Source organism: Lethenteron reissneri, unplaced genomic scaffold, assembly GCF_015708825.2.
Source record: "Lethenteron reissneri isolate LAM-NWPU_2019-01 unplaced genomic scaffold, ASM1570882v1 scaffold_1587, whole genome shotgun sequence".
NCBI classification, from domain to species: domain Eukaryota; kingdom Metazoa; phylum Chordata; class Hyperoartia; order Petromyzontiformes; family Petromyzontidae; genus Lethenteron; species Lethenteron reissneri.
In genome coordinates, this window is record NW_026891319.1 from 28226 (window position 1) to 46057 (window position 17832).

A 17832-nucleotide genomic window follows, 5' to 3' on the forward strand; every position below is an offset into this window, starting at 1 on the left:
AAAATCGTTGATTATGAATAACATTGGTCGCGAAAGCCTACGTGTTAAACTTACACACACATATAAACTTACACACACACAGACATCGACTTTAGATACACACACATGGAGTTACACACACACACAAGTACACACAGACATCGACTTACACACATATACAAACTTACACACACAGACATCGACTTTACATACACACACAGGGACTCACACACACACGTACACACAGACATCGACTTACACACACATATAAACTTACACACACACAGACATCGACTTTAGATACACACACATGGACTCTCACACACACAAGTACACACAGACATCGACTTACACACAAGTACACACACACAGACATCGACTTTAGATACACACACATAGACTCACACACACACAAGTACACACAGACATCGACTTACACACACACATATAAACGTACACACACAGACATCGACTTTAGACACACACACATGGACTCACACACACACAAGTACACACAGACATCGACTTTAGACACACACACATGAACACACACCCACGATAGCCTATTCCCATGTTATCTCAACGGAAATCGATTCCAATAGCTTAATCAACTATAAATCGATTCCCATGTTATACCAATAGAAATCGACTCTGTAAATCCACTACAAGAATCGATTCCTAATGTTATCCCATTAAGAATCGACGCAAGTGGAGTTAATCGAACCGGGAATCGGATTTCTCTGCACCACGTGACTTGAGAAACGGAAACACGTGGGTCCCAGGTGGGTGTCATGGCGGTGCGGGAACTCTTCTCGAGACTTGGCCTACTCTTCCTCCTCCACCACCACCTCGTCACGTGCACACACGGTGAGCACAGCCAGAGGTGGTTGATACATCGGGTACCAGGTTGTGGTGGACGTGGGGAGCGGTGGTGCAGTGGTTAGCGCACTGTGTGTGTGTGTGGGGAGCGGTGGTGCAGTGGTAAGCGCACTGTGTGTGTGTGTGGGGAGTGGTGGTACAGTGGTTAGCGCACTTGTGTGTGGGGGTGGGAGTGGTGGTGCAGTGGTTAGCGCACTGTGTGTGTGTGTGGGGAGCGGTGGTGCAGTGGTTAGCGCACTGTGTGTGTGTGGGGAGCGGTGGTGCAGTGGTTAGCGCACTGTGTGTGTGTGGGGAGCGGTGGTGCAGTGGTTAGCGCACTGTGTGTGTGTGGGGAGCGGTGGTGCAGTGGTTAGCGCACTGTGTGTGTGTGTGGGGAGCGGTGGTGCAGTGGTTAGCGCACTGTGTGTGTGTGTGGGGAGCGGTGGTGCAGTGGTTAGCGCACTGTGTGTGTGTGGGGAGCGGTGGTGCAGTGGTTAGCGCACACTGCCCATCTCCCCAGCTGCGACTCCCCCTCTGAATGTGCGCGTGGAGTCTCGCGACCTGCTGACGCAACTCCGCTGGGACCACGACGCTCAAGTGGACGTCGCCACCAGCAGCAGTTCACAGATCCTGGACGTTGCCTACAGGGTGGACAGCAAACTGTGAGATGCTTGCTCACTCGCTCACCCACTTACTCTCCCATCCACTCACTCACTCGCTCACTCACCCATCCACTTGCTCAACCACTCTCTCACTCACCCACTCACTCACCCACCCACTCACCCACCCACTTACTCACCCACCCACTCTCTCACTCACCCACTCACTCACCCACCCACTCACCCACCCACTTACTCACCCACCCACTCTCTCACTCACCCACTCACTCACCCACCCACTCACCCACCCACTTACTCACCCACCCACTCACTCACCCATCCACTCACCCACCCACCCACTCACCCACCTACTCTCTCACCCACCCACTCTCTCACTCACCCACTCACTCACCCCATCCACTCACTCACCCATCCACTCACCCACCCATCCACTCACCCACCCACTCACCCACCCACTCACTCACCCACTCACACACTCAACCACTCACTCACCCACCCACCCACCCACTGACTCACCCACCCACTTACTCACCCACTCACTCACCCACTCTCTCACTTGCCCACTCACTCACTCACCCACCCACCCACTCACCCACTTACCCACCCACTCTCTCACTTGCCCACTCACCCGCTTGCTCACTTACCCACTCACTCACTCACCCACTCACTCACCCACTCTCTCTCTCACTCACTCACTCACCCACTCACTCACTCACCCACTCACTCATTCACCCACTCACCCGCTTGCCCACCCACTCACTCACCCACTCACTCACCCACTCACCCACCCACTCACACACCCACTCACACACCCACTCCTCACCTCCTCCTCCCCGTGTCTCTGTCTGTGCAGCTATGGACGAGCCCGCTGGCGGACCGTCTGCGCTGCCACCGCAGAGACACGGTGCGATGTCTCCTCAGCGCTGCGACATCCCGGCGACCGCTATCAACTTCGCGTCAGATCCACCGTCTCATCACCACCACCAACACCACCATCATCGTCACCCTGGGTCGTGGTTGAGGTCTTACCCTTGAAGACAAGTGAGTGGCATTGTCTGTGTCTCTGTGTGTGAGTGTCTCTGTGTGTGTCTCTGTGTGTGTGTGTGTCTCTGTGTGTGAGTGTCTCTGTGTGTGTGTGTGAGTGTGTGTGAGTGTCTCTGTGTGTGTCTGTGTGTGTGTCTGTGTGTGTGTCTCTGTGTGTCTCTGTGTGTGTGTGTGTCTGTGTGTGAGTGTTTCTGGGTGTGTGTGTCTCTGTGAGTGTCTGTGAGTGTCTCTGTGAGTGTCTCTGTGAGTGTCTCTGTGAGTGTCTCTGTGAGTGTCTCTGTGAGTGTCTCTGTGTGTGAGTGTCTCTGTGAGTGTCTCTGTGAGTGTCTCTGTGAGTGTCTCTGAGTGTCTCTGTGAGTGTCTCTGTGTGTGTCTCTGTGAGTGTCTCTGTGTGTGTGAGTGTCTCTGTGTGTGAGTGTCTCTGTGTGTGTCTCTGTGTGTGAGTGTCTCTGTGTGTGAGTGTCTCTGTGTGTGTGTGAGTGTCTCTGTGTGTGTGTGAGTGTGTGTGAGTGTCTCTGTGTGTGTCTGTGTGTGTGTCTGTGTCTCTGTGTGTCTCTGTGTGTGTCTGTGTGTGAGTGTCTCTGTGTGTGTGAGTGTCTCTGTGTGTGTGAGTGTCTCTGTGTGTGTGAGTGTCTCTGTGTGTGTGAGTGTCTCTGTGTGTGTCTGTGTGTGTGTGTGTCTCTGTGTGTGTCTCTGTGTGTGTGTGTCTCTCTCTGTGCGTGAGTGTCTCTGTGTGTGTCTCTGTGTGTGTGTGTGTCTCTGTGTGTGAGTGTCTCTGTGTGCTCCTCTTGCACCAACAGTCTGTTCAGGCTAGGGGGGTGAGTGAGATGACGTCATCTCCTCACCAGGTGAGTGAGATGACATCATCTCCTCACCAGGTGAGTGAGATGACATCATCTCCTCACCAGGTGAGTGAGATGACATCATCTCCTCACCAGGTGAGTGAGATGACATCATCTCCTCACCAGGTGAGTGAGATGACATCATCTCCTCACCAGGTGAGTGAGATGACATCATCTCCTCACCAGGTGAGTGAGATGACATCATCTCCTCACCAGGTGAGTGAGATGACGTCTCACTCACCCCTGCCCACCACCCACCCCCCCCCCCCCCGTGTCTCAGCCGTGCTGAGTGCTCCCACTGTCACCTTGGTGTTGCACAAGAAATCGACGGAGGAGGAGGAGGACGGTGACGATGACGATGATGAGGAGGAGGAGTGCCGTCATGAGGATGAGGGCTACGAAGACGATGACGACCACAAAGATGACTACGACGATGACGACGATGACGACGACGACGATGATGATGACGGTGACGTCGCTGATGGTGTGGACCGTGTCAACAACCACCACAGCGATGACGATGATGATGATGACGGTGACGTCGCTGATGATGACGGTGACGATGATGACGGTGACGACGACGATGATGACGGTGACGATGATGATGATGTGGACCGTGTCAACAACCACCACAGCGATGACGACGATGACCACGACGATGACGACGATGATGACGATGATGACGATGATGACGACGGCGATGATGATGATGAGGAGGAGGAGGCGGAGTGGTGGGAGCTCTCCGTGGGGATCTCCATGAGGAGTGCATGGAGGAGGAGAATGGCGCTTCGCGACGTGGTGCACCACCAGGAAGCAGAGATCTCCACGAGGGGGGGTGGCACTACCAGCACGATGAGGGTGGGTGGGTGGGTGGGTGAGTGGGTGGGTGAGTGGGTGGGTGGGTGAGTGAGTGGGTGAGTGGGGTTGGTGGGTGGGTGGGTGGGTGAGTGGGTGGGTGGGTGGGTGAGTGGGTGGGTGGGTGAGTGGTGGGTGGGTGGTGAGTGGGTGGGTGGGTGGGTGGGTGAGTGGGTGGGTGGGTGGGTGAGTGGGTGGGTGGTTGGGTGAGTGGGTGGGTGGGTGGGTGAGTGGGTGGGTGGGTGGGTGAGTGGGTGGGTGGGTGGGTGATGCTGCTACTACTACTAATGCTGCTACTACTATAATGATGTTACTACTACTAATGCTGCCAGGATCACTTTGTGGGATGTCGCTACCACCACGCCGTGCCCCCGTCTGGAAGCGAGGTTGAATACTGCGTCCGCGTGAGAATCGTGGCTGACTACCCCCGGTGGAAGACAGGGGAGTGGTCTCCACTGTCCTGTGTCTCCGTCCCTCCACCACACAGCACCGTGGGTGAGTGGGTGTGTGTGTGAGTGAGTGGGGGAGTGAGTGGGTGAGTGGTTGATTGGGTGGGTGAGTGGTTGATTGAGTGAGTGGGTGAGTGGTTGAGTGGGTGGGTGAGTGAGTGGATGTGTGAGTGGTTGAGTGAGTTGGTGGGTGAGTGAGTGGGTCGGTGAGTGCGTGAGTGAGTGGTTGAGTGAGTGGTGGGTGATTGGGTAGGTGAGTGAGTGAGTTAGTGGATGAGTGAGTGAGTGTGTGAGTGGGTGGGTGAGTGAGTGAGTGGGTGAGTGAGTGAGTGTGTGAATGGGTTAAGTGAGTGGGTGAGTGTGTGAGTGGCTGAGTGGGTGGGTGAGTGAGTGAGTGAGTGGGTGGGTGAGTGAGTGAGTGGGTGAGTAGGTGAGTGAGTGAGTGGGTGAGTGAGTGAGTGGGTGTGTGAATGGGGTGGGTGAGTGAGTGAGTGAGTGGGTGAGTGAGTGGGTGTGTGAGTGGTTGAGTGAGTGGGTGAGTGAGTGGGTGAGTGGTTGAGTGAGTGGGTAAGTGGGTGAGTGGTTGAGTGAGTGGGTGGGTGGGTGAGTGGGTGGGTGAGTGTCTCAGTGAGTGGGTGAGTGGGTGGGTGAGCGGGTGGGTAGGTGAGTGGGTGGGTGAGTGTGTGGATGAGTGGGTGGGTGGGTGGGTGAGTGGGTGGGTGAGTGGGTGGGTGAGTGGGTGAGTGAGTGAGTGGGTGTGTGAATGGGTTAAGTGAGTGGGTGAGTGAGTGAGTGAGTAGGTGTGTGAGTGGTTGAGTGAGTGGTTGAGTGAGTGGGTGAGTGGTTGAGTGAGTGGGTGGGTGAGTGGGTGAATGGGTGGGTGAGTGTGTCAGTGAGTGGGTGAGTGGGTGAGTGGGTGGGTGAGTGGGTGGGTGAGTGTCTCAGTGAGTGGGTGAGTGGGTGGGTGAGCGGGAGGGTAGGTGAGTGGGTGGGTGAGTGTGTCAGTGAGTGGATGAGTGGATGAGTGGGTGAGTGGGTGGGTGAGTGGGTGGGTGAGTGGGTGAGTGAGTGAGTGAGTGGGTGTGTGAATGGGTTAAGTGAGTGGGTGAGTGAGTGAGTGAGTAGGTGTGTGAGTGGTTGAGTGAGTGGGTGAGTGAGTGGGTGAGTGAGTGGGTGAGTGGTTGAGTGAGTGGTTGAGTGAGTGGGTAAGTGGGTGAGTGGTTGAGTGAGTGGGTGGGTGGGTGAGTGGGTGGGTGAGTGGGTGAGTGGGTGGGTGAGCGGGTGGGTAGGTGAGTGGGTGGGTGAGTGTGTCAGTGAGTGGGTGGGTGGGTGGGTGGGTGAGTGGGTGAGTGAGTGAGTGGGTGTGTGAATGGGTTAAGTGAGTGGGTGAGTGAGTGAGTGGGTGTGTGAGTGGTTGAGTGAGTGGGTGAGTGAGTGGGTGAGTGGTTGAGTGAGTGGTTGAGTGAGTGGGTGAGTGGTTGAGTGAGTGGCTGGGTGAGTGGGTGAATGGGTGGGTGAGTGTGTCAGTGAGTGGGTGAGTGGGTGGGTGGGTGGGTGAGTGGGTGGGTGAGTGGGTGGGTAGGTAAGTGGGTGAGTGGGTGGGTGAGTGTGTCAGTGAGTGGGTGAGTGGATGAGTGGGTGAGTGGGTGAGTGGGTGGGTGAGTGGGTGGGTGAGTGGGTGAGTGGGTGGGTGAGTGAGTGGGTGAGTGAGTGAGTAGGTGGGTGGCTGAGTGGGTGAGTGAGTGGGTGGGTGAGTGAGTGGGTGTGTGAATGGGTTAAGTGAGTGGGTGAGTGAGTGAGTGGGTGTGTGAATGGGTTAAGTGAGTGGGTGAGTGAGTGGGTGAGTGAGTGGGTGTGTGAGTGGTTGAGTGAGTGGGTGAGTGAGTGGGTGAGTGGTTGAGTGAGTGGTTGAGTGAGTGGGTAAGTGGGTGAGTGGTTGAGTGAGTGGGTGGGTGGGTGAGTGGGTGGGTGAGTGTCTCAGTGAGTGGGTGAGTGGGTGAGTGGGTGGGTGAGCGGGTGGGTAGGTGAGTGGGTGGGTGAGTGTGTCAGTGAGTGGGTGAGTGGGTGAGTGGATGAGTGGGTGAGTGGGTGGGTGAGTGGGTGGGTGAGTGGGTGAGTGAGTGAGTGGGTGTGTGAATGGGTTAAGTGAGTGGGTGAGTGAGTGAGTGAGTAGGTGTGTGAGTGGTTGAGTGAGTGGGTGAGTGAGTGGGTGAGTGGTTGAGTGAGTGGTTGAGTGAGTGGGTGAGTGGTTGAGTGAGTGGGTGGGTGGGTGAGTGGGTGAATGGGTGGGTGAGTGTGTCAGTGAGTGGGTGAGTGGGTGGGTGAGTGGGTGGGTGAGTGGGTGGGTGAGTGGGTGGGTAGGTAAGTGGGTGAGTGGGTGGGTGAGTGTGTCAGTGAGTGGGTGAGTGGATGAGTGGGTGAGTGGATGAGTGGGTGAGTGGGTGTGTGAATGGGTTAAGTGAGTGGGTGAGTGAGTGAGTGAGTGAGTGGGTGTGTGAGTGGTTGAGTGAGTGGGTGAGTGGTTGAGTGAGTGGTTGAGTGAGTGGGTAAGTGGGTGAGTGGTTGAGTGAGTGGGTGGGTGGGTGAGTGGGTGGGTGAGTGTGTCAGTGAGTGGGTGAGTGGGGTGGGTGAGCGGGTGGGTAGGTGAGTGGGTGGGTGAGTGTGTCAGTGAGTGGATGAGTGGGTGAGTGGGTGGGTGAGTGGGTGGGTGAGTGGGTGGGTGAGTGGGTGAGTGAGTGAGTGGGTGTGTGAATGGGTTAAGTGAGTGGGTGAGTGAGTGAGTGGGTGTGTGAGTGGTTGAGTGAGTGGTTGAGTGAGTGGTTGAGTGGGTGGGTGAGTGGGTGAGTGGGTGGGTGGGTGGGTGAGTGGGTGGGTGAGTGGGTGGGTGAGTGGGTGGGTGAGTGGGTGGGTGAGTGGGTGGGTGAGTGGGTGGGTGAGTGTGTCAGTGAGTGGGTGAGTGGGTGGGTGAGTGGGTGGGTGGGTAAGTGGGTGAGTGGGTGGGTGAGTGTGTCAGTAAGTGAGTGGGTGGGTGAGTGGGTGAGTGGGTGGGTGAGTGTGTCAGTGAGTGGGTGAGTGGGTGGGTGAGTAGGTGGGTGGGTGAGTGGGTGAGTGGGTGGATGAGTGGGTGGGTGAGTGGGTGGGTGGGTAGGTGGGTGAGTGGGTGAGTGGGTGAGTGGGTGAGTGGGTGGATGAGTGGGTGGGTGAGTGGGTGGGTGGGTGGGTGGGTGGGTAAGTGGGTGGGTAAGTGGGTGAGTGGGTAAGTGGGTGAGTGGGTGGGTGGGTGAGTGGGTGAGTGGGTGGGTGGGTGAGTGGGTGGGTGAGTGGGTGGGTGGGTGAGTGGGTGGGTGGGTGAGTGGGTGGGTGGGTGAGTGGGTGGGTGGATGGGTGAGTAGGTGGGTGGGTGAGAGAGTGGGTGGGTGAGAGAGTGGGTGGGTGAGAGAGTGAGTGGGTGGGTGAGTGGGTGGGTGAGTGGGTGTGTGGGTGGGTGGGTGGGTGGGTGAGTGGGTGGGTGGGTGGGTGGGTGGGTGGATGAGTGGGTGGGTGGGTGGATGAGTGGGTGGGTGGGTGGATGAGTGGGTGGGTGGGTGGGTGGGTGGGTGAGTGAGTGAGTGGGTGTGTGAGTGGGTGGGTGGGTGAGTGGGTGAGTGAGTGAGTGAGTGGGTGTGTGAATGGGTTAAGTGAGTGGGTGAGTGAGTGGGTGAGTGAGTGAGTGGGTGTGTGAGTGGGTGTGTGAGTGGTTGAGTGAGTGGTTGAGTGAGTGGGTAAGTGGTTGAGTGAGTGTGTGGGTGGGTGAGTGGGTGAGTGGGTGGGTGAGTGTGTCAGTGAGTGGGTGAGTGGGTGAGTGGGTGGGTAGGTAAGTGGGTGGGTGGGTGAGTGGGTGGGTGAGTGGGTGGGGTGAGTGGGTGGGTGAGTGGGTGGGTGAGTGGGTGGGTGAGTGAGTGGGTGGGTGAGTGGGTGAGTGGGTGGGTGAGTGTGTCAGTGAGTGGGTGGGTGAGTGGGTGGGTAGGTAAGTGGGTGAGTGGGTGGGTGAGTGTGTCAGTGAGTGGGTGAGTGGATGAGTGGGTGAGTGGGTGAGTGAGTGGGTGAGTGGGTGGGTGAGTGAGTGGGTGTGTGAATGGGTTAAGTGAGTGGGTGAGTGAGGGAGTGAGTGGGTGAGTGAGTGGGTGTGTGAGTGGTTGAGGTGAGTGGGTGAGTGAGTGGGTGAGTGGTTGAGTGAGTGGTTGAGTGAGTGGGTAAGTGGGTGAGTGGTTGAGTGAGTGGCTGGGTGAGTGGGTCAGTGAGTGGTGAGTGGGTGGGTGAGTAGGTGGGTAGGTAAGTGGGTGAGTGGGTGGGTGAGTGTGTCAGTGAGTGGGTGAGTGGATGAGTGGGTGAGTGGGTGGGTGAGTGGGTGGGTGAGTGGGTGAGTGAGTGAGTGGGTGTGTGAATGGGTTAAGTGAGTGGGTGAGTGAGTGAGTGGGTGTGTGAGTGGTTGAGTGAGTGGTTGAGTGAGTGGGTAAGTGGGTGAGTGGTTGAGTGAGTGTGTGGGTGGGTGAGTGGGTGAGTGGGTGGGTGAGTGTGTCAGTGAGTGGGTGAGTGGGTGAGTGGGTGGGTAGGTAAGTGGGTGAGTGGGTGGGTGAGTGGGTGGGTGGGTGGGTGGGTGGGTGAGTGGGTGGGTGGGTGAGTGGGTGAGTGGGTGGGTGAGTGTGTCAGTGAGTGGGTGAGTGGGTGAGTGGGTGGGTGAGTGGGTGGGTAGGTGAGTGGGTGGGTGAGTGTGTCAGTGAGTGGGTGAGTGGGTGAGTGGGTGGGTGGGTGGGTGGGTGGGTGGGTGAGTGGGTGGGTGGGTGGGTGGGTGGGTGAGTGGGTGGGTGGGTGGGTGGGTGGGTGGGTGGGTGAGTGTGTGAGTGAGTGGGTGAGTGGGTGGGTGAGTGGGTGGGTGGGTAAGTGGGTGAGTGGGTGGGTGAGTGTGTCAGTGAGTGAGTGGGTGGGTGAGTGGGTGAGTGGGTGGGTGAGTGTGCAGGTGAGTGGTTGAGTGGGTGGGTGAGTAGGTGGGTGGGTGAGTGGGTGAGTGGGTGGGTGGGTGAGTGGGTGGGTGGGTAAGTGGGTGAGTGGGTGGGTGGGTGAGTGGGTGGGTGGGTAAGTGGGTGAGTGGGTGGGTGGGTGAGTGGGTGGGTGGGTGAGTGGGTGGGTGGGTGAGTGGGTGAGTAGGGTGGGTGGTGGGTGGAGAGTGAGTGGGTGGGTGAGAGAGTGAGTGGGTGGGTGAGTGTGTCAGGGAGTGGGTGAGTGGGGGGGTGAGTGGGTGGGTGGGTGGATGAGTGGGTGGGTGGGTGGATGAGTGGGTGGGTGGATGAGTGGGTGGGTGGGTGGGTGAGTGTGAGTGAGTGGGTGTGTGAGTGAGTGAGTGGGTGAGTGAGTGAGTGAGTGGGTGGGTGAGTGAGTGAGTGGGGAGTGAGTGGGTGTGTGGGTGGGTGAGTGAGTGGGTGAGTGTGTGAGTGGGTGAGTGGGTGGGTGGGTGAGTGGGTGAGTGGGTGGGTGAGTGGGTGAGTGGGTGGGTGGGTGGGTGAGTGGTGGGTGAGTGTGTGAGTGGGTGGGTGAGTGTGTGAGTGGGTGGGTGAGTGGGTGAGTGGGTGGGTTAGTGATTGGGTGAGTGTGAGTGGGTGAGTGGGTGAGTGTGAGTGGGTGAGTGGGTGAGTGTGAGTGGTGAGTGAGTGGGTGAGTGAGTGGGTGAGTGAGTGGGTGGATGAGTGAGTGGGTGGGTGAGTGAGTTAATGAGTGGGTGAGTGAGTGAGTGGGTAGGTGGGTGAGTGAGTAGGTGGATGAGTGCCGCACCCATTTAGCCCCCTCTATCCGGCCAAACAAAAGCTGTTTAGGCATGCGGTGGCTGGGCATGCGGTCTACATGACCCAGCCAACGCAGCCTTGCCTAGCGGAGGAGCTCACCGATGGGACTTTGTCCAGATCTTTCTGGGATTTATGAGCTCCTCACACAATCCAGCCTGGTTAAACCCAGGATGGATCGTAGGCAGGCCAGCCTTAATGTTTTTAAGCGGCGAATATGTTCCATTAGGGGGGTCCACTTTTCGCAAGCGTAGAGAAGGGAGGGAATGATTGTGGCCGAGAAGATCTGAAGCTTCGTGCGGAGCGACAGACCAGGTAGCTTCCACACAGCGTTACGCAGCCGATGAAAAGATATTGCCGCTTGACTGATTCGGAGTGAGACCTCTGCTGTTAAACCGGAGCCGGCCATGATCACACTGTCCAGGTATGGGAAATTCTCCACTCTCTCCACAACTGCCCCATCACCGATTGGGAGTTGTGGGGGTGGAGTGTCCGATGATACAAAATACCCAGGCAGGTGCTTAGTTTTGGTGGGTCTGATGGTAAGGCCCCACCTCTTAGTGGCAAGCTCCAGGTTCAGCAGCAGCGCCTCCAACTCCTCTTTCTGAGTGAGCAGCAATTATCAGATCATCGGCATACGTAACGTGGTTGAGCAATAGGGAGCCATCCCTTGACCGCACCTGGGCATCGATCAGCCTCCCATTGTATCTGTACCAGATGGAAATTCCTCTGGTACAGCCATCGAAGGCTTCACGAACTCCGTGGTCAAAATAGATGTTCAATAATGTGGGAGCTAGAGGACATCCCTGTTGCACCCCAAGGTAAAAAGGGAATGGCTCTGACTCCCAGCCACGTAGTTTTACCCGGGCCCGCTCACCATCACGAAGGTCCTTAATAATCGTGAGCAGAGGGTCAGGGACTGCAAAAGCACGAACAGTGACCCAGAGCCCAGTCCTACTGATGGTATCATAGGCCTTAACCAGGTCAATAAAGCAGAGATGTAGGTCTTGTTGGAATTCCCTACACCTCTGCTGTAGCAGACGGACAGAAAATATGGCATCTGTGCAGGACCACCCTTTTCTTAAACCACATTGGGGCTCCGCAAGCCTGTCCTCAGTGTGCCTGGCAAAGCGATGTTGAATAGACACACATAGACAGACACACACAGACAGACACAGACAGATAAAGATCCCCCGTATAGCCTTAACAGACTGTAGTGGCAAGTGCTGTTAGCGAGCACCTATGAAGGCCAGAACGGTACATACACAGCCACACACAGACAGACACAGACAGACACACACAGCCACACACAGACAACAACAACCACCATTTGCCACTAAGTGGTGGTGACATCACCACGACGCTTGTGCCAGGCCACACACACAGACAAACAGACAGCCACAGACACACACAGACACACACGGACAGACACTGCCACACACAGACAAACACAGACACACAGAGACGCACACAAGACAGACAGAAAAGTGATGAAGACCAAAACCTCATCACTAACCTCATACAACAACACTGCTCAGCATCCCACTCTGTCTGTGTCTCTCTGTTTCTCTCTCTGTCTCTCTGTCTGTATCTGTCTCACTGTGTCTCTCTGTCTGTGTCTCCCTGTCTCTCTGTATCTGTCTCACTGTGTCTCTCTGTCTGTGTCTCCCTGTCTCTCTCTCTGTCTCTCTGTCTGTATCTGTCTCACTGTGTCTCTCTGTCTGTGTCTCCCTGTCTCTCTGTCTGTATCTGTCTCACTGTGTCTCTCTGTCTGTGTCTCCCTGTCTCTCTGTCTGTATCTGTCTCACTGTGTCTGTCTGTGTCTCCCTGTCTCTCTGTCTCTCTGTCTGTATCTGTCTCACTGTGTCTCTCTGTCTGTGTCTCCCTGTCTCTCCCCGTCTCTCTGTCTGTATCTGTCTCACTGTGTCTCTCTGTCTGTGTCTCCCTGTCTCTCTGTCTGTATCTGTCTCACTGTGTCTCTCTGTCTGTGTCTCCCTGTCTCTCTCTGTCTCTCTGTCTGTATCTGTCTCACTGTGTCTCTCTGTCTGTGTCTCCCTGTCTCTCTCTGTCTCACTATGTCTCTCTGTCTGTGTCTCTTTGTTTCTCTCTCTGTTTCTCTGTCTGTGTCTGTCTCTCTCTGTCTGTGTATCTCTGTCTCTCCCTGTCTCTCTGTCTGTATCTGTCTCACTGTGTCTCTCTGTCTGTGTCTCCCTGTCTCTCTGTCTGTATCTGTCTCACTGTGTCTGTCTGTGTCTCCCTGTCTCTCTGTCTCTCTGTCTGTATCTGTCTCACTGTGTCTCTCTGTCTGTCTCTCCCTGTCTCTCTCTGTCTCTCTGTCTGTATCTGTCTCACTGTGTCTCTCTGTCTGTGTCTCCCTGTCTCTCTGTCTGTATCTGTCTCACTGTGTCTCTCTGTCTGTGTCTCCCTGTCTCTCTCTGTCTCTCTGTCTGTATCTGTCTCACTGTGTCTCTCTGTCTGTGTCTCCCTGTCTCTCTCTGTCTCACTATGTCTCTCTGTCTGTGTCTCTTTGTTTCTCTCTCTGTTTCTCTGTCTGTGTCTGTCTCTCTCTGTCTCTCTGTCTGTGTATCTCTGTCTCTCCCTGTCTCTCTGTCTGTATCTGTCTCACTGTGTCTCTCTGTCTGTGTCTCCCTGTCTCTCTCTGTATCTGTCTCACTGTGTCTCTCTGTCTGTGTCTCCCTGTCTCTCTGTCTGTATCTGTCTCACTGTGTCTCTCTGTCTGTGTCTCTCTGTTTCTCTCTCTGTTTCTCTGTCTGTGTCTGTCTCACTGTGTCTCTCTGTCTGTGTCTCCCTGTCTCTCTCTGTCTCTCTGTTTGTATCTGTCTCACTGTGTCTCTCTGTTTCCCCGCGTCTCACCATATCTCCCCGCGTGTGTCCCCAATCCCGTAGCCACCACCGCCACCACCACCACCGCTGCCGCCACCACCACCACCACCACCGCAGTGTCTACGGGAGACGAGGCGACGCTCCCCGCCGGTGGCGGCAGCGCCTCCATCAGCTTCATGGCGGCCATAGCGGTGCTGGCGATCCTCCCCTTCGTGGTGTGCACCGCGTGGGGCACACGGAGCGCCGGCAAACGTGGCGGTGAGCGTTGTGGTGGCTATGAGATGATGACGGTGAGTGTTGTGGTGGCTATGAGATGTTGCCGGTGAGCGTTGTGGTGGCTATGAGATGATGACGGTGAGTGTTGTGGTGGCTACGGAGATGTTGACTGCCTCGCCTGGTACACAGGAGGTCGTGGGTTCGATCACGACCCTGACGACGCCTGCTGCTGCTGCTGCTGTGTATTTGGAGTTTGCTCTCCGCAGTCTGCGCGATGTTCTCGTTCCCCAGCGGACGAGCAAGGAGGGAGCTCCCCGAGCCTGGTGCCCGAGAGAGATGCCGTCTCTGCCGAGTGCAGGTAGCCACCAACACTAACACCACCAACACCACCACCGCCACCACCATCATCATCACCACCGCCACCACCACCACCATCACCACCACCGTCACCACCGTCACCACCACCGCCACCACCACCGCCACCACCGTCACCGCCACCGCCACCACCACCATCATCATCACCACCGCCACCACCACCACCATCATCATCACCACCGCCACCACCACCACCATCATCATCACCACCACCGTCACCACCACCACCATCACCGCCACCATCACCGCCACCACCGCCACCACCATCATCACCACCGCCACCACCACCACCACCACCATCCCAGACACTGAGAGTTCTTGACCACCTCGCCTGGTACGCAGGAGGTCGTGGGTTCAATCCCAGAAACTGAGAGATGTTGACCACCTCGCCTGGCACGCAGGAGGTCGTGGGTTCAATCCCAGACACTGAGAGATGTTGACTACCTCGCCTGGTACGCAGGAGGTCGTGGGTTCAATCCCAGACACTGAGAGATGTTGACCACCTCGCCTGGCACGCAGGAGGTCGTGGGTTCAATCCCAGACACTGAGAGATGTTGACCACCTCGCCTGGTACGCAGGAGGTCGTGGGTTCAATCCCAGACACTGAGAGATGTTGACCACCTCGCCTGGCACGCAGGAGGTCGTGGGTTCAATGCCAGACACTGAGAGATGTTGACCACCTCGCCTGGCACGCAGGAGGTCGTGGGTTCGATGCCAGACACTGAGAGATGTTGACCACCTCGCCTGGCACGCAGGAGGTCGTGGGTTCGATCCCAGACACTGAGAGATGTTGACCACCTCGCCTGGCACGCAGGAGGTCGTGGGTTCAATCCCAGACACTGAGAGATGTTGACCACCTCGCCTGGCACGCAGGAGGTCGTGGGTTCGATCCCCACCCTTGACGACGCCCGCCGATGTTTATTCGGTGGTCGCGCGACGTCTTCCGAATTAGAAATGTTTAGTCTACGAAACGGGCGCGAATAAGTTCCACTGTCCGTGCACTCTCACGCGCTGCCCGGTACGTGCGCATCACCCTCGCCTACTTTCTCCGCTCCCTCCAGCGACGAGGAGGCCGCCACGGCGCGGATGACGGAGCGGCACGCGGAGACGGAGGTGTAAGAGGAGAAGAGGTGGAGGATGAGGTGTCAAGAGTCGGAGTCGGAAGTTTGTGTGTTTGTGGGCAAGGCGGCCACTGTAGTAGTACCGTCCTTGTTGCTGTTGTTATATTGATGGTGAAAAGTTATTTCTCACCCACCCCCCTCACCCCGACTTTATATTGAAGCTTTTAGTTGTGTGATGTCCGGTACTCACACAGAGACCCAAAGACTCGCCACACAGAGACCCACAGACTCACCACACAGAGACCCAAAGACTCGCACAGAGACCCACAGACTCACCACACAGACACCCATAGACTCACCACAAATAGACCCACAGACTCATCACACAGAGAGCCACACAGAGGACCCACAGACTCACCACACAGACACCCATAGACTCACCACACAGAGACCCACAGACTCACCACACAGAGAACCACAGACTTATCACACAGAGACCCACACAGAGATCCACAGACTCACCACACAGAGACCCACAGACTCACCACACAGCGACCCACAGACTCACCACTCAGAGACCCGTAGACTCACCACACAGAGACCCTTAGACTCACACACAGAGACCCATAGACTCACCACACAGAGACCCATAGACCCACCACACAGAGACCCACAGACTCATCACACAGAGACCCATAGACTCACTCACACAGAGACCCATAGACTCACTCACACAGAGACCCATAGACTCACTCACACAGAGACCCATAGACTCACTCACACAGAGACCCATAGACTCACACAGACCTATAGACTCACTCACACAGAGACCCACAGACTCACCACTCAGAGACCCGTAGACTCACCACACAGAGACCCACAGACTCACCACACAGAGACCCACAGACTCACCACACAGAGACCCATAGACTCACCACTCAGAGACCCACAGACTCACCACTCAGAGACCCACAGACTCACCACACAGAGACCCACAGACTCACCACACAGAGACCCACAGACTCACCACTCAGAGACCCACAGACTCACCACTCAGAGACCCACAGACTCACCACACAGAGACCCACAGAGTCACCACACAGAGACCCACAGACTCACCACACAGAGACCCACAGACTCACTACACACAGACCCATAGACTCACCACACAGAGACCCATAGACTCACCACTCAGAGACCCACAGACTCACCACTCAGAGACCCACAGACTCACCACTCAGAGACCCACAGACTCACCACTCAGAGACCCACAGACTCACCACACAGAGACCCACAGACTCACCACACAGAGACCCACAGACTCACCACACAGAGACCCACAGACTCACCACACAGAGACCCACAGACTCACCACTCAGAGACCCACAGACTCACCACACAGAGACCCACAGAGTCACCACACAGAGACCCACAGACTCACCACACAGAGACCCACAGACTCACTACACACAGACCCATAGACTCACCACACAGAGACCCATAGACTCACCACTCAGAGACCCACAGACTCACCACTCAGAGACCCACAGACTCACCACTCAGAGACCCACAGACTCACCACACAGAGACCCACAGACTCACCACACAGAGACCCACAGACTCACCACACAGAGACCCACAGACTCACACAGCAGAGTCCCACAGACTCACCATACAGAGACCCACAGACTCACCACACAGAGACCCACAGACTCACCACACAGAGACCCACAGACTCACCACACAGAGACCCACAGACTCATCACAGAGACCCACAGACTCATCACAGAGACCCACAGACTCACCACACAGAGAGGGTGGTGGGTGGTGGTGGGTGGGTGGTGGTGAGGGTGGTGGTGGTGAGGGTGGTGAGGGTGGGTGGTGGTGAGGGTGGTGGTGGGTGGGTGGTGGTGGGTGGGTGGTGGTGGGTGGTGGTGGTGAGGGTGGTGGTGAGGGTGGTGGGTGGTGGTGAGGGTGGTGAGGGTGGTGGGTGGTGGTGGTGAGGGTGGTGGTGAGGGTGGTGGGTGGTGGTGAGGGTGGTGAGGGTGGTGAGGGTGGTGGTGAGTGTGAGCGTGCGTTGTTGAGGGCAGGTCCATGACATATTTTCCAGAACTATCCGAGAGAATCGACAGAAAAGCATCGTCCGTTCGACTCGGGGGGGGGGGGGGTGGTCGCTTTGCCCATCGCGGTTCTGTTTGTCGTCGCCACGTGTCCCAGCGTTGGAGACGTGGCCTCGTCTCTCGCTGCCTGGCTGCCTGCCCCGTGAGTGAGTGACGCTGCCTGCCCAGCTGTTTTGTTGTTTGCTGGGGGAGACATTGTGGTGCTGGTGGTGGTGCTGGTGATGGTAATAAAAGTGGCAAGTTCACTTACCTGGGCTGGAACTGCTCTGAGCAGGTGGGCGCATCGTGATGATGCTGTTGTTGTTGTGCACGAGACTTGAACTAGAAACTAAACCGCGTTTTATTTTTAGCGGGCAAGGGCCTCATTGAGATGCTGTGTGTGTGTGTAAGCTCTCTTTTAGAAGGCCCTGACCTGGCCATTACCGATTATAGTTCTACCAATGAGGTTCATCATCATCATCACGTGAACCTTTATAGCAGTTGGCAAAGACTCTAGCAACTCACGGCTCTCAAATGTGGAGGGGAAAACCAGAGGGCCCGGAAAGAAAATCCACTCGACAACAGAGAGACAGAGAGACACAAACTCTATGCAGCAGCTGCAGCAACAGCAGCAGTAGCAGCAGCAGCAGTAACAGCAGTAGCAGCAGCAACAGCAGCAGCAACAGCAGTAGTAGCAGCAGCAGCAGTAGTAGCAGCAGCAACAGCAGCAGCTGCAGCAGCTGCAGCAACAGCGGCAGCAGTAGCAACAGCAGCAAC

General features: G+C 56.5%; 1 protein-coding gene across 2 annotated transcripts; it reads left to right on the forward strand.

Annotated features, from left to right (window-relative positions):
* Window positions 1-203: 203 nt before the first annotated feature.
* Window positions 204-16046, forward strand: LOC133362714 (uncharacterized). 2 transcript variants are annotated; one of them, XM_061581638.1, is made up of 8 exons: window positions 204-846; window positions 1358-1499; window positions 2311-2498; window positions 3624-4201; window positions 4531-4693; window positions 13368-13519; window positions 13812-13878; window positions 14957-15020. In XM_061581638.1, exons 1-8 carry the CDS (start codon window positions 771-773, stop codon window positions 14983-14985), a joined length of 1395 nt encoding a protein of 464 aa, XP_061437622.1. In that variant the 5' UTR covers window positions 204-770; the 3' UTR covers window positions 14986-15020. The 2 variants fall into 2 exon arrangements, with proteins under 2 accessions (XP_061437622.1, XP_061437621.1); XM_061581637.1 differs by having other exon boundaries at window positions 206-846; window positions 13368-13562; window positions 14957-16046.
* The last annotated feature ends 1786 nt before the right edge of the window (window positions 16047-17832 follow it).

Excerpts from the sequence above, each read along its gene's own strand:
- LOC133362714 (XM_061581637.1), top strand. The coding sequence starts at position 771 with ATGGCGGTGCGGGAACTCTTCTCGAGACTTGGCCTACTCTTCCTCCTC. Across the intron at positions 847-1,357 it reads CCTCGTCACGTGCACACACG|CTGCGACTCCCCCTCTGAAT; the intron begins GTGAGCACAGCC and ends CCATCTCCCCAG. Across the intron at positions 2,499-3,623 it reads GGTCTTACCCTTGAAGACAA|CCGTGCTGAGTGCTCCCACT; the intron begins GTGAGTGGCATT and ends CCCGTGTCTCAG.